Source organism: Gavialis gangeticus, unplaced genomic scaffold (genome assembly GCF_001723915.1).
Source record: "Gavialis gangeticus isolate Ggan-Ray unplaced genomic scaffold, GavGan_comp1, whole genome shotgun sequence".
NCBI lineage: Eukaryota > Metazoa > Chordata > Crocodylia > Gavialidae > Gavialis > Gavialis gangeticus.
In genome coordinates, this window is record NW_017729026.1 from 6085012 (window position 1) to 6102068 (window position 17057).

At 42.6% G+C, this 17057-nt stretch overlaps 1 protein-coding gene across 1 annotated transcript in view; it reads right to left on the reverse strand.

The window, feature by feature from the left end:
* The window catches only part of LAMA2 (laminin subunit alpha 2), a 576898-nt gene that overhangs the window by 515359 nt on the left and 44482 nt on the right, over positions 1–17057 (reverse strand). The window contains exon 3 of the mRNA XM_019520301.1: positions 8761–9003. Coding sequence (XP_019375846.1) covers positions 8761–9003 — 243 coding nt within the window. The remainder of the gene's footprint in view (positions 1–8760; positions 9004–17057) is intronic.

Genomic DNA, 17057 nt, shown 5'->3' on the forward strand with positions numbered 1-17057 from the left:
AGAAGGTTGGACCAGATGACCTCTGAAGGTCCCTTGCAGCCCTGCTTTTCTTGGACTCTGATTTAGAGTGGGGGTTTTCAATCTTTGTTAGTCTAAGTACCCGCAGTGGCCAGATGCTGAGTGGGGGCGGGGAGGGGATGTGCAGCCAGACACTGAGCAGGGAGGGGGGTTGCACGTGGCTGGACACAGAGCAGGGAGGCAGGGACGGCATATGGGTGGGTGGAGACAGAGCGCCACTACCTCCCAGGAGTGGGGCTGGGGTGGGGTGGGGCAGAGAAGCTCACTGGGCTGGGGTGAGGGCAGCGGCACCCCTCTGTGTGGTGGGAAATCTTACTGGGCTGGTGTGTAGTGGCGGCAGCCACTGTGTGTGAACTTTCCCCACCCTGCAAATAGGCACTGCTGCTCTCGCCCTGCCCCGGCCCTGCTCCTGGGAGGTGACGGCACTCCATCCCCACCTGCCTACACTTACCACCAGGACTGGTCCCAGTACCCACAGGGGTATGTGTACCCCTTGTTGACAACCCCCGATTTAGAGGGTGAGATTGACCACATACTTAGCAAATTTGCAGATGTCACCAAGCTGGGTAGAGCTGTAGACATTCTGGAAGATAAGCTTAGAATTCAGAATGACCTGGATAAACTGGAGAGATTATCTGAAATTCATCAAATTAAATTCATCAAGGACAAGAACAAAGTCCTATACTTAGGATAGAAAATATCCAGTACTGTAGAAAGGACATGGGGGTTATAGTGGACTATAAGATGAATATGAGCCAATGGTGTGCTCTTGTTGCAAACAAATCCAACAGCATACTGGCCTGTATTAACAGAAGCAAATCAAAAGAAGTGATTCTTCTACACTCAGCACTTGGTGGGGCTTCACCTGTCGTAAGATGTCCGGTTTTGGGTACCACACTTTGAGGAAGATGTGGGTAAATTAGAAAACTGTGAAGTGCAACAAAATGATTAGAGGTCTAGAAATTGTGATTTACAAGGAAAGGTTGGAAGAAATGGTATTAGTTAATATGGAGAAGAAAAGCCTGAGGGGGAGATTTGAGAACAGTCTTCAAATACTTGAGGGTGATAGACTATTCTCTGTTATGGCAGGGGACAAGACTGGGAGTAATGGTTTCATATTGCAAAAAGAAATTTAGGAGATTAGGAAGAACTCCCTCACTGTGAGGATGTTAAAACATGTGAACAGATTACCAAGGAATGTTGTGGAATCTCCATCCTTGGAAGTTTTTAAGAGGACGTTAGACAAACATTTATCTAAGATGTTTTAGATGGAGATCATCATCATGCCTGGAGTTGTAGGGTTGGATTAGATGACCTCCAGAGGTCCCTACTTCTCTAAGATCTTTGATTCTGTATCTATCACTGTATCTATGTATTTACACTACATTCATTGCCAAGATATCTCTGTGCTTCAAGAGCAACTGTGGGAAAAGGTAAGAAAAGTGTAAAATGAGTCAGACTCATTCAGGGACTGTGAACAACAGGCATGAAGGGAAGCAGAAGTGGAAAATAAATAAGGGTGAATGAAAGGGAAACACTGTGAAGAAGGAAGATTCTTAAAAGTACCAGTTGAAAATGGAAGTGAAAAATGAGGTCCAAACAGACAGAACTTAGGGAGCATATATATTTCTAAAATTGCCCAAGGATTGGTCAAGTAAGCAAATAATAATATTTTTACAATGAACATAAGACATTAAAGAGCATCATTGGTCATTTGCTGATACTGTTGTGAATATATTCAGCTGAAAAACTAAAACTTCCTAAGGGGAAAATTTAAAACTGCGACAGCAACCTTTAACATGAAAAATTTCAGCTGAAAAGTGACGGATTTCCTGAGGTCTTTTCAAACCAATTTTAAACACAAGCCTTTGTTTTGAATCTGCATTTTGAGTCAGAATGCCATTTTGTTTTAGTTTTTTAAACAAAAAACTAAAACAAAACAAAAATTGTAAGTGGGAACTAAACAAAACAAACTAAATCAAAGTTTAGTTTTGACATTTTCATTAGCATCAAGAATTTCTTTTGAAACAGGTTGATTATGGTAACACCCTAAATAAAAGATTTGACTAACTATAGTGTAGAGCTGCCCTTCAATAGAGATATTGAGCTGAAGCATTATTTATACATAAGTCAACCCAAAACAGATGCTAGTAAATATTTCTGAATTTTATAAAACTAGCAAACCTTCCAGTAGTTCTGACTGAAGTACCAATCATCAGAACATGACTATATACATATGCAGGGTCAATACATGTATTTGTCTCCATTACTCTCCTTTTGTCTGCCTCCCTCTCTTTGATATCTAATAGTTTCTTTTTGAATCCCTCTCATTACACTGCTCTATTTATGAAGAATCAATATTACATTAATACTGTATATCCCTCTATGGGTAGTGCACTTTGATTCATTATGTTGTAGACTTATCAAATTAAATGTGGTAGTGGATGTAGGTTGACACTGTTAAAGTAAATGACCCAGTGCTTTAATACTGATGATCCACTTAAAAGATACATTTGGGCTGAATTGGCTCAGAAAAGTGTAAGTAACTTTAACAGACTAGGAAATACAGTATCTGCTTATAGTTAACAGAAGGTATGTTTATGCATATCAGCAGGCAGGCATTTTACTTTCAGTACCCTGCCTATTGCCACTGGCTTAAAACAATAAAAGACATCAGAGCAGAGCCATTGGGTTTGGTTCAAAAAGCCTGGCCCAGTTAGCCAATTCATAGCTAATTTAGCCTATGAATTTTGTATTCTTTTTTCTCCCCCATACACAGCCCCCAACAAGCCCCATGCCCACCCACACCCCACATATCCACACACACACCCCCACATGCTCCCTCATCCCACATACCCACACTCCCACACCCCCCACAAACCCATACCCACCCCCCACAACATACAAGAGTAAGACTTCATTTTAAGTTATTGTAAAATCACCTCTATGTACACTACACAAACACATGTAAATCAAGACAAAAATATTTTATGAAATCAAATTAATGAAAGTTTTAGATGTTCACTTTTTAGAATATAATTTGGTATTTTTCTGGTTCTGAGATGGCAAAACCCCTTGCTGAAAGGAGTACCTGCAGCTGCAAGGGAAGGGACTTCTCTTGGCAAAGGTCAAGGTTTAGGAGGTGGAATGTCTGGTTACAAGATAGTGACCAGGATGCGGGGCACCTGTCAAAGTGTGGGGCTACCCACATAGCCCTCAACAGCTTGCGAAAACTCAGTAAGTGGTCCTCCGCCCAAAATAATTGCCCGCCCCAATCTAGACTGAAGCTTCATACAGTTTTCACTTTCTTCTGAAAGAGTTGCTGTTCTCCCAGGAAAAATCACAAATGTACAGATGTTCAATTTTTTTTTCCAAGTAAAAAATGGTTGCTGTATGTAAGGAGGTGGGTGGCGTGCTGCCTAGAGACATGTCACCTCCTAACTGAAGTAATAGTGTCCTGTCATTGGAAAGATTTCCAGCCACACCTTTGCTATTATGGGAGATATATCTGGATACTCTTGGGAGACAATAGAGGTTGGTCATAGGCTCAGGAAGTTGGTGACTCTTTGCAGGGCTCCACCATCCCCATCCCCTGCCCTCACCACACCTGATGTTATGTCTATGGAGCATTTCTTATCCAGGCTCACCGTGGCTTCCCTTGTTTCTTGGTAAGTTTTTTCTTTTTGTTTCTCCCTCATTCTTTCCATGGCAGGGTGTTTCAGTCACCCTGTCACACTGTAGAAAAAAAATAACCTGGGAACAACCAGAGTTTCTTTTGGGACAGCAAATGTCTGCACATTCAGTGGTCCTCCAGCATCCCACCCTTACCCGTGCCCTTCCCCCTGAAGAAAATAAACTGCTACTCCCTGGACTCTGCTGCTTCAGCAGGGAGCAGCACATGCCTCATTCAGAATTTCCACATTGTTGTGGAGGGAAACACAGGTTGACCATGGGCCATCTGAGTTAGCCAATCAGGGCTACCCTATGTACTGCTGCCATCTGTCACCAGGCAGACTATGGGAACCTGCAGAGCTCACTGAGATGTGTACACCAGGGGGCTCCCATAGTTGCAGTGTCAGTCCTGCAAGTTCTCCACTCTTCAAGGCCTCACCATTTGAATGTCTGTACAGACAGCTCTGAGTAAATTTCTCTATCAGGAGAACAAGCCTGAGAGAATTCTCCCAGATTATTTAAATATGTGTGCACAGCCTGAGTCTGATTTCCCCACAGCAAAAGCCTGGATTTGAACATTCACACTTACAGGGAGAAGTGACAAGACAGCTTTAAGAACAAAACTCAACAATAACTTGGTTCATGATTCCCAGCTGTTCTTTCTCTTTCCAATGGCCTGGTCCTCTTTCCAAGTTGAAACCATTTCACCAATCCCTCTTCCAAGGTAAAACCATTTTTATACCCACTGATTTCATGGTCTTTCCATCCTTACATTAAATCTTTTTGGGTGTCTGTAGATGTGCAAACACACTGCTCCAATGTGCTGTATTAGCAAACTCCAGCAGTCTCCACATCTCATGTATCAGCAACCTCACACTTCAAAATGGCAGTGGGGATGCTTTAATTAAAGTTTATCAAATGAGCTTTAGTTAAAACACCTCTGCCACCATTTTTAAGTGTGGGGACACTAATACATGAGACACTGTGGACCTTGTTACATTAGACACCGTAGGCTCTTGAAGCCGCTATAATTAAAGCCCTCCCCCAACACACACCTCTTCAGCACATGTAAAAATTCCCCTTGACTATTAAATGTGGAATATACACTAACATTTGCAGAGTCTGAGTATTTTTAGTTATTCCCATTTTTATTAAAACTACTGAAGGCGGCTGATACTTTGATGCAGGAGTTCATAAAGACAGACTGTATCCACAGAGGAGAAAGATTTCCCATCCTTGCAAGTTTACATAATTACTGTGCATCAACATTAATTAAATCCTTTTTATAAAAGAATAAGTTTTTTGTTTTTTTTTCTTCTACATCGTCTATGTGATCACACTAATGTGAACCAGGTAGTCAAGTGGGTATTTAAATTTAGATTCACACAACACAGATGAAGAGGAATCTAAATTCAAATTTTTCCTTTGCTTTTTAAGTTTCATTGAGCTGCCAAAAACCGAGGGCTCTGCAAGAAAGGCACACTGCCTCCTGGATGATGAGTTATTCTTATTGCTTCAGTGCCGATACTGAGTGGCTTTGTAATGGGCTCTCATTAGAGCTCTCTCTAGCCATCTTCACTAGATTAGAGTTTCAAGGTCTGTTTACAGGGACAATTGTTTATGTAAAAAATGCCAAGGAAAAAATATTTTTTCCTAGATTTCTATCTGCAGCCTATGCACAATTTGGTTGTGCCTAAGAGAACATTTCTCTAGCCTGACATAGAGAGATGGCTTCCCAATTTTAACACTTCATCAAACTTCAGTACAGTCTCTTTTTTGGGGGAAAAGATCTAAAATTCTCTAATAGGTAACAGTGAGATGATGGGGCACCTCAGTTTAGGAGCACCTAGTGAAGATTAACAAGCATAAATGGGGAGGATATCCTGTACCAAAATGTAAAGTTACAGCATATGACACATTACTTCCCTTTTAAAAAAAGTCACCATAAATAAAAGTTCAGAGCAGTTCACAGCAACATAAATGGCAGAGAGAGTTAATGTCCAGAGATGTCTACATAACAGAATGAAGATAAATAGAAGCTCAGACACTAATTGTAGTCTAGAAAAACAAGAAAGTAATTGCAGTAGAAAAAGGAGCATATTAGATGTAAATAAGAGCGGCTTCTGTAGAAGGGAAATGAAGCAAAAATCACTATGGTAACCATTAATTTTTAGTTCTCAGACTAATGACAAACTGAGGAAATCAAAAGTAGCAATCCCAGCTAGGTATGATGTTCAAAGAAAGATGCAAAAAGGAATGTGATCACATTTTGATGGCTTTCTCTCCCAACCAAAAATGAATGCAAGCCCTCCAAATATTTATCCTAAGTATATTTTTGTTTTCTGCCTGAGACCAAACAAATTAAGGAACCCTCATTAGAGCACTAAAATGTCACTTGCTAGCATATTCGAAAAACATATTCTCTCATGTGAGACCTTGGAAGACAATTTTTCTACTTCTTTCTGTAAATAAAAAGTTTTTTCTCATGTAAAGGGGTTTTTTTCCTCACCATTTATTGATATATTAGAGACATGCAATAATCAAATGGTACATAGCAGCTTTGTAGTGGGACATAACTAATACTGTACTCTTTCTATATGCCTTGTGTCACTGAATTCTGAATGTAAAGTGAGTTGGAATATTTCAGTAACACTGAGCTAAATCACCCTCTTTTTGGATGCTTTACTTTTTTCCAGGTAGAGCTAATCAAATAGCTAATTCAATCAACTTTGCCCATTTTACTATTCACAAACTGTCCTTAAGCAGTTTATGATTTATTCATTCCAAAAAAATATTCACCAAATCATTTCTGCAAATAATTCTTGGGTCTGCAGATTATTTACAAGCACCTGATTGTGGGGAATGTTTATATATTAAGTTCAGCTGTATGAGTCTGACTTGAAGACAAGTCACATGGTGTTTTTCTAATGCTTCTTTTATATGAGTTTTATTCTGATATTTGTTTATAGTACAAATATCCAAATTAACACATGCCAAATCTGCACAATATTCAGAAATTCACAAATATTTGCTTAAATTCAACAGTTCTCTAAATATTCTTTGAATAAATCCACTGATTAAATATTTGTATAAATCTTCAATTTGTAGAGGAATCATGGTATCATACATATGTATTGGCATGCAATCGCAGGTCCACATAGAAGAATTCATGCAATTGCCTCATCTCTCAGTTCTGCTCAATTGCATTTTGAAAGAGGCAATTTGAATGTCCTATATGTTGTCAAGAATTCTGAAAAGTTTGCACATAGCAGTTCTGGCTGTACCATGTTAACTTCCAGAAGCCGTGAAAGTATAAAACAATGAAAACTAGATGCAGGTATGAAAAAGACCAAAATGTGTACACTAAAGTTTTATCCATTATTAGGCATTCAGTCACAATATTGAAAAAATATCTAGGAAGAAGAAAGCCAAATCTAAATCTACCTCCAAGAGTCACTGGTACAAAATTTTAGAAAACTAAATCCCCAAACAGAATTGTAATCCATTGTGTTTAACAACCGCAAAGGCCCTTGCGTGTCTCGATTCCTTATGCATTTCCATTTTGGCCTTCTGAGCATGAACAGAAGAGCTCTGCTGAGGCACCTACCTTCACTTTCACACTATTACAATCCTAAACTGCCATAGGAAGTATCTACATTGCAAGAAAATCCAAATCTGGATAGGTGGGGGGCACAGACCACTGGCCACATGCCACATGCTGCGCTTCACGGGCCTCCCACTGTGGGTGCCCCTCATATAATGCACAGTGCTACACCACACCTCTCTGTGTCCCCCAGTGCACTGAGTCACACCATGTGCCCATCCCTCCACCTCTCATTGTACTGTACTCCAGGTTCCTTCCAGCTCCCGGTTATGGTCTCCCTCACCTCCAATATGTTCTTCACCCAGCAGCTCCACCCTGTACCCAAGGGTAGGATCAGGCTCAGGCAGCAAAAGCAGAAGGAGGGTGGAAGAGCCTGTAGACTCCAAGGGAAACAGCTGGAGAACAATGAAAGGAGCAGCACCTAAACTGGGAACCAGGGGGCCATAATTTAAGTCCTTGGGGCAAGGCCCACAGGCTGCAAGTTTGGACAGCCCTGATTTAGAAGTTCCCCTCAGAGCTCAATCCCTATGTGAGATAGCTACATAAGGTTCTTCCTTGAAAAACAGTTGAGGGAGCTAAATATTTTCCTAGGAGGATCAAGATCAAGAAAGGCTTCATATTGTCAGATTAGGTGAATTACTTGCCAATGCAGACTGGACTAAATTTGGGTACCGGCAAAGACCAGCTGCCCAGTGAGTATGAGATACCTATGCATCTTCCTAGGTAAATCAGGATCATCATCCAAGGGAGGATGCATACATTTCACACTAATAATGGGAAAGATTTAGGCTGTAGTGAAGTGCATAGCTTAAGTTAAATATCCACAGAGTATTAAGAAATGAAAGCTAAAAGTTCAGAAGCTTCACAAGCTCAGGACCAATTCTGGTTTTTAAAAAAGAGCTTAGATTTCACCTGAGTGATGCAGAAGTGACAAAGCAATCAGAGGATGCCACCGAGTCAGTGTCTTAATAGAAAAATATTCCACTCTGACACACACGCACACACACGCACAGATGTACTTCCTGCATAAAAAAATACTTCACATTCAGCTGTCATTCCATTTTCCTGAATTATCAAGATGAGTGTAAAGGTAATTACTATGAAAATACATTCCATAAAAAAATGTCCATGGCCTGCAGTGGGGCCAGGATTTCACCTAGTACCTTTTGTTTTACTGACAATGGAATTGCAGCCCATCTTAAATAAAAAGAATTTGTCTACAAGTACTAGAGACCAGGCTCCACACAGCTCTCTCTCCAATTCTCTTTGTCTATTATATCTGTGTATGCGTCTCTGCGTTTAATGAGGTGTGTGGCAACCTCTACTGATGCAGATACATAAAAGAGAGAATTCAGCATCCCTCAAGCATACAAAAGCATTCAGTGTCAACACAAGGCATGAACTTGTCAAGTAAACAAGATAATTTTTCTGCCAGGGTGCTGGCAGCAGTATAGGCCCCATCTTACCTCTCCATTCTCTAATGGGTGAACCTTAGAGTAATATGAAGTGCATATAACTTCATCATCTTTTACATAGGATGGAGGCCCAGCACGGGGATGGATGTTGTAGCGTGTCAGGCATTCTGTGTCCGTGATAGCATGATACTGCCATGGCTGGTAGTCAACACCATCCAGTGAACGCTCCAAAATCCAGTTCCCAGGTCGCGGTGAATTCGCTGCTTTCACGATAACATATGCAATCTGGAACACCTGGAAAGTGTTTTTAAAACAAATGTATATTTATTCATGCATTTTCTTTTAGTTTTTACCTGCCAAAATAAGGAAGCTATATGTATGATCACTTTCTATTTTTGGATTTTCCCTAAAAATGCAATTTGGCAACATATTCTAGAGAAACTATTTAACTAGAAAAACATTCCTTCTCTAATAACATTTCTGCAAGCAGGTAAGCTGCATCACGACATCTCAGACTTTTTGAAGTGGGATAAAAAGAATTCTCTAGATTCAATCTAACCCATGAGAGGATATCCAATTTCACCTGAACCTAATTAAAAAATAATGTTTGCATATGTTCATATTTGTACCATTTACAATATGTATTTAAGCATACAGACTCCTATTTTTGTAACACCTATCCAGTTCCCAAACTCTACTTTTCTTTCTCATGCAACATTCTGTGTTGAAGATATTAGCAAGCACTTCTGTCATATGACAGGCACGTTACAGCCTCTCCATAAAACATTCCTGGTCACACCACATGGCTTCTTGCACAGCAATCATAAATAAGCTTTGTAGTATGGAGATATATAACATGTCACAATAAACAGACTATAAGCATGTAATCAACACTCATTATGGTCTGCTTCATCTGCCTTTTCAATTGATTTATCAAGATTTATTTCTGGTAACCTGCTTGCTGGGAATTGAGCTGAGAACAATACAGTTAGATTTGTAACTGCAGAATGACATTCACTAATGATGCAGCATCTTTTTCTTAGTAACCCACAGATGTTACAGTGGTAAAAACGAAGCAGAGGAGTAGCAGCACTTGTCTCTGTTAGAAGGGATGAAAATCCAGTCAATTAATATACTGAGTCCTGCTCAGGAGGCAGTGCTGTGAGCACATACAAAAGGAGGCCAGAGGACAAACTGACCATGGAGAACATAGTGCTGATTTCTGTCTTAGTGGCTTCAGAGTTGGATTTAGGTTGGCCATATTATAAAAAGTTAACCATTGAAAGCATGCACCTTATTGGAAATAATCACTTAGAGCCATTAAATCGGTCCAGCTACTCTTTGGTGTGAATATTTTGGATAATTACGAATATAAATTATAGAAGATCCCAGCATAATAAATGACCACAAAAATTTAGTAATAGAATGCCTTGTGATTCATTTACAAATATCTGTTGACACCAGCTAAAAATAAATCAAATAAATTACAGAGCCCTCCAGTAGTCCATGAAATATAATTTAAGTTCAAATTGGTTAAAAGAAATGTCATATCTGTTATCACATGTACAGCCCAGCCATTCTGTCCTCCATGCCCATATCAAGAAAAACCATGTAGTTGAAATCCACAATGCATTTTCAGGAGAGTAATTTTCCCCTTTGTGAAGTTGAAGTATGGGCAGTCCTTGCACAACTTTAGGGTAAAAGGAGAAAGAGGTGATTTCTTCCCCCTCTTTTTCTAAGAAGTTATTTCTGGTGTCACATCACCACAGTCATATGTTTGTCTGCTTGAAACACCTGTACAAGGAAGTGGATTTGTGGAGGTTTGTCTTAGATTAAGAACAATATACATCATCATATAAATCACAAAATCCCTGAGCTAGGAAAGATTTGTGCACGCTTCCACTGCTTTACTGTTCTCATCTGATGACACTCCTCCTATTTCATTCTTTACTCTTTTGACCTTTCCCCAATTATTGGCAGATTGAATTGCAACCATTAATTATGGCCACACTCAAAAAGACAAACACACCTCATTTATAGTAAACAATGTAATGTGGTATAAATACCACTAAAATTTATTTTCTTCCCTTATAAAACTCAGTTTTTTAAGGAAGCAATCTACCTGAAATGTATGATTTTTTAAATATTTTCCTTCTAATGGGAATGAAGAAAAACATGTGTGTGTCAGAGGAAGCCCTTCTGATTTATATTTAAAGTGAGGTTTTTTGGACTTTATTCTTTCCTTAGGCACAGGCTCTACTGAACTAAGTAATTTCCTGTTGTATGAATATGTCTGCCTAGTCCAGCCAAGCAATCCTATCAAATACTTTCATATTTGAGTTTATATCAAGACAACAGAATCCCTTAAATGCAGACAGGATGAAATATTAGTATTAAGTTTAGTGTACTGCTCTCTCTCAGAACATCCACTCCTGTACTCTAACTTACTTGACCTACAACACAACTGCAAACAAACTAGTAATTGTATTCAATTGTATGAATGCTGCTTTGATATCCTAATAATATTCAGTAAAAAACAGAATAACTAGGAATGTCTTTTACACCAGGGCACTGCCACTTTCATCATCATCATTACCCAAAGAGGTGTTTTCATTGCTGCAGAACTAGTTCTCCTGATCCCCTTACACTCTCACATATATTGGCTCTAACAGGAGTCAAGGGAAAGAAAGGTGTCTTTTGTAAACAAAGCAAATAAAATAGCCAAGTACGAAGGTACCTTTTTTTTATATACAGCCACTCTTCAGAATGATACTTGAATAAAGTGTCCTGTATATAATGCAGAAGATTTATCCTAAAGCCTGTCTCTTATTTTCCATTGGCATATTGTACATTATGAATGAGTTATCCATTTATTATATACATAAAAACAAACAAAACCACAATATATTCTGGTTAAGATAAATAAAACAATCTTTGAGAAAAATACAAGGGAAGGAAAATAGTTAATAAATACACTCCAGGCCTTTATTTTTCTTAACTTAGGCTTACTGAGGGAGAAACTCTTTTATCCTTCAGTAGCATAGTGCATAAAGACTCATTTTAACCACATACTAGTTTCAGAGCTTTCAGCTGATGCAGAGCTGTCTCAGGATTTGATCTGAGAATTCCAATGGCATCTTCTGAAATGATGACAAAATATTTACATTCCACTGAGTTGTGAAACACATTCCATGTTCTAGTTCATGTCTCCATTCATTAGCTGAACTAAAAAAGGGTGTCCTATAATAAAATAAGATTATTCCTTCAGGCTTGAACATGCAACAGGAAAACCAGACTTGCTAACTAAAAAGGCCATTTGTTTGAGGTGCATACAGCCCACTGAAGTCAAAGGGAGTTGGGCACTTATATAACTTCATAAATCTGGCCCTAAATGATTTTATTCTCCAATTATATCTCTTTTTATTCAGTGACAATTTAAAGGCATAAGGAGACACTGGAGCAAGACCCCAGCGTAGTCCTTTCTAGCTAAATGCTTTAATGACTAGCCTACAGAGGTAGGTTTCTTCGTGTTTGCTTTCTCTCTTCCGGGCCCATGAAACTTGCATCCCTTCAGTACAATGGCTCAGGTTCAACTGCAGAGGTAATGTTTGATTGGGCCCCTCCAGATGTGCAGGTAAAGGTGCAATGGGAGCTGATGTGCAATCCACCCAGTCATACTTCTTGCCATGCCACACTGCATCGCAACCCTGAGCTCCCCCTGCAGCAGCAAGTAGCAACCTCCCATGGCTGGGAGCCCCCTCAGCTGCAGACTCCCAGCCACAAGGGTACCTGTAGTGCCCTGTAGCTAGGAGCCCACATCATCTAATGGGACTCCCAGATGCAGGGATGCTTGGAGTGCCCCTATGGTTGTAAACCACATCAGCTGCAGGCTCTCAGGCTTGTGGGCACACATGAACCCCCAGTTGGGAGCTCTCAGCAGCTGACAGACCTCCTAGTCACATGCTCAGTTCAGTTCATGTCAGCCACAGGTCAGCACGATAAGAACTAGCCACAAAGTTATTACACATATTTTATGCAGTGGCGAAAGCACTGGTGCACCTGCTGACAGGCAGCATTGCCCACTTAGGCAATGGGCAGGGGAGGCAGGCGGGACCGCTGGTGGCCCCCCTGAAAGTGCCAGCTGGGGAGTGGAGGCACCAGGAGAAGCGCCAGTGGCACTTCCGGGCATATCGTTGGCCATTCTGAGTGTGCCGCTAGCACTTCTGGGCCAGCGCACGTGACTGGCAAGGGGGGCCCCTCACTCCTGGGTCGGCACAACTGGCCATGGGGGACACTTCCCCCCAGTTGCTGACTGGTCGCTGATGGGGCAAATGTCCAGTCACCCATGGTTTTATGGAATCACTTTGTGGCTTATTCCTCCTTTTGTCACACCATTGATTGAACATGTGGCCTGGTCACAACTTAAATGTAACATGTGGCAATGGCCATCTTGTCCAGAACCTTTCATAGTCAGGGGGCTAGAGAACTTTCCAATCCATATCTTTCACTTTTCAGTAGTCCCCTCAAGCTGAAGAGGGCATAGGAACAGGTCTTCCACTTCCTTGGTAAATACTCTAATCACTACAGTCCTGTGCAAAAGGGAGACAGAATTACTAATGATGCTCTGGGTTGTGTTTTTAAATGGAAGAGGCGATGGCTGCTGTGATTTGAACTCTTATCAATGCCATTGGTATGATAGGTGGGCTCAGAGCCACTTTTTGGACTGAGCTTCTTAGAAGACTTGGATGCAGTACTGCCTACTATTATGGATCACACTGTTTCAAGGGGAAGCTCTGCTTCAGGACTCCCTAAAATGTCACCGCCTCCCTGAAGGATCCCCTGAAGCCATCCCTGGCACAGTTTCACAGGGAAGAGTCCTCTGGCTTGACACCCTGGCTCTTCTCTGTCCCTGTCTTCCCCAGTGGTCCATAGCATCCCTTGACTCAAAGAACTCCTTTGGGGTCAGCTTCTGGAAAGGGGAGTGTTTTCTTCTTCAAATGCATGGGAGGAAATTTAGATTGCCAAAGTCCCTGTAACAGGAAACCCCTAACCCCTGTCCCTCCTTATTAGGAAGGCCTGAAAAGCTAGGAAACTCAGGGCCAGGAAAGGCAGCAAGGAGCAGGGGGCCAGAGGGACTAAAAAGGTTAGGCAACTAATGAGCTGGTCCTTAGGGGAGTGAGGGCAGAAGATCCAGTTATGTGACCAAAAGGAGGCTGGACTGGAGAATACAAGCCGGGGTGGACAAAACAGTGGGTCCGGCCAGAAGCCAGACTCCATTTCCCAGCAACCCCTGCCCACATGGCTGGGGCCTGTCTCTATGGAGATCCCAGCCACAGCTGGTTTGCCATGGAGATTGGCCCCAGCCACAGGGTGCATGGCAGGGCAGGACAGGGGGCTGCTCTGGAGCCTCTGGGATCATGTGGTGGGGCCAGGTTGGTTGGGGCCAAGGCAAAGCCGCAATCTGCAGCCTGCATGCTGTGGGCAGGGGTGTGGAGGCAGTGGATCATGGCTCTGCCCTGGATTGGGACTACACTGTCACTACTGCAAGTTGCTAGGGCAGAGCAACAATCCACTGCCTTTGAGCTCCTTTGTGGAGTGTACAAGCTGCAGATCATGGCTCTGCCCTGGCCCTGACCAAGCTGCCTCCAATGCAAAATCCCAGTAGATCCAGAGCAACTCCCTGCTCTGCCCTGACCTGCCCTGCCACATGCCCTGCCAGTGAGGCTGGGGCTGGTCTCCATGGCAACCCCATCTTTGTGCTATCACAGCACAGCTGTGGCTGAGGTCTCTGTGGAGACCGGCTCCAGCCATGCAGGCATGGTCTGCTGGGAAATGAAGTCCACTGCCAGCTCGATCTGGCCCAGGGGTCCAGATTTTGCCTGCCTCTGATATAAGCCCAGTCTCTTGAGTAAGCAAAGGCAGTAGCCCCTGCATGCAGTAGAGAGAGGAGCTCCTTGGAGAGAAGGTCTGCTGAAAACAAAGTAAGGCACCGCAGCTCCCTAGAGGAGCTCGAGCTGGAAGTTAGGTGGCCCTAGTGGAGGTAGGGCCTGCAGGCAACATTTATCCTGAGGGAGGGAAACTAGATGAACCAGCAGCTTGTGTTTTTGTTCCATTTTTTTTTAAACTTGAGACCAGATGACTGGGTTGTAGCTATAGGGATGGAGGAGGTCATGGGCCTGCGTGCACTCCCCTGCTCTAGGTGCCAGAAGTTAGCCCTAAGCCAGAGAGGCAGAGACAAGTGTAGTGAAGCTGGACCCCAGGAGGGGCTGTCATCAAGGCAGGGCTGATACGCAGGAGCTGAAGTCTTAATCAGTGGGCCAAAGCAGGGGGTGCAGCCAAAGGAAATGGAGCCAAGGATGTGACAGCTGAAGCCCCAACAAGCCCTCAGAAGCCTATGGGAACACTCCCTTAAAAAGGAAGTGCTGAGGGAGAGCAAAGATTATAGATAGGGACTGGCCTGGACATGCAGACAAGGCTGACTGCAAGGTTAATCCTGGCCCAACAACAAACAAACAACATCAAGGTTGTGGCAGATGATAGGAGGTAAGGTGGGACCAGGAAAAAGCCAACCGGCAGGGCAGGCCACAAGGGGGACCAGATGCCACAGTGGCTACTCCCACCACCTCCACCCCTGGGTCTACATTCCCAAAAAGCACAGCAAACTGCTCAGCTCCAAACAAACATTCTTTATTGTACTATTGAAGTTCCCTCTGTCTTTCCTCAGACTCCACTTTGTCCTCCCTGAAGAATTCCTTTCTCTCTACTCTGTCCTTCCTAGGACTATTTCCTCCTCTTCCCCCCACGCTCTATCCTCCCTAAAACCACTCTTTCTCTTGTCAACTCTCTCAGCCTAATTCTTTTCTCTCAATCACGATCAGCCAAGGCTGTGTCATACTTTACATTTTGAATGTACATTTTATTTAGATTGTAGTAAGGATAACTACAAATGAAAAAGTTTTCTGTGCAGTCACATAATAATGGTACAATGATCTAAATAAAACATGTCCTAGGCACTGAAGCCATTGAAGACTGGTGCATTATGGGGCAGAGACTAACAGCTGTTTGTCAGTCCCAGCCCCTCCACCACACCAGAGTCTCCCAATTGTATTACCTCTGTGGAGCAGTTGGACATTAGCTCAATATGTGTTAGATAAAAAGATGTGGAGATACTTTGCTGCCCTTGCTGGAAAAGTCCAAACTTTGCTTTGCTACAATGGCACTTAGTGGGTTTTACTGCTTGAACGCTCAGGCTCTAGTATTTTAAATGCAGTTAACAAACCCTAAGTATAACATATGATTTGAAATAGAACTCTTACCAAATGATAGTAGTCAATGTAAAGATTTACATTTGCCCAATAAAATTAAACATAAATGTCATGAGGAATCAATCAAGGAGCACTCTCTGTGGCTTGATACTAGGGCTATGCGAAGCTTTGATCCCTGACTCGATTCAGCGGAGATTCACCCCTATTTGGTGACTGAATCTCCAAATCCAAATCGAATCAGGAAACCCTTTAAACTCTTTGAATTGAATTGGAACCCTCCGAATCGATTTGGAAAGATTCGGCGATTTGGACATAGACCAGCTTTAAATATTTTTTCTACATACCTCAAGGTACCAGGTGACTCGTGAATGCTGCAATGGTGGGGCAGATGGAGCATCCCACAGGAGTGGAGGGGGGTCCCCAGTGTGCTTGGCAGCAGATCCGGAAGTGGACCAGAAGCACTTCCAGTCCACTTCCAGGTCCACTGGGGGCGTGCAGGGGGGACCCCTGCACCCCCCTGGCTCAGTGACTGGTGCCTCCTGGGTCTGGGGGGAGGCACCCAGGGACCCCCTGCAGCCAATCGCCAAGCTGAGAGGGCACACGGGAACCCTCTGTGTGCTCCCTGGCAGACCTGGAATTGGACCAGAAGTACTTCTGGTCCACTTCTGGGTTCACTGCCGAGCACATGGGTCCCCTGTGCTCCTGGGAGATGCTCCATCTGCCTGCCCCAGAATTGCAGCATTCACGAGCTACGCCTGGTACCTTGAGGTATATAGAGAAAACATTTAAAGCTGTCTATGGCCAAATCACTGATTCTCCGAATCAGCATCTTCAGATTCGGATTCAATCAAATCAAATCAAGGACAGTGATCTGAATCAACGAACTGAATCACTATCCCCGATTCAGGCTGAATCTGAATCCAAATTGAATACAATCTGTTTCTCACATGCCTACTTGATATCAGATCCTGACTGCCATCTTCCTCTGGGGTGAAAAGGGCATAAAGATGCCTGTTTATGCTTATTTACAGGAATTATTTACAGCACAATATGTTCATGCTGAGCCCTCCCCTCCCAGAGTAC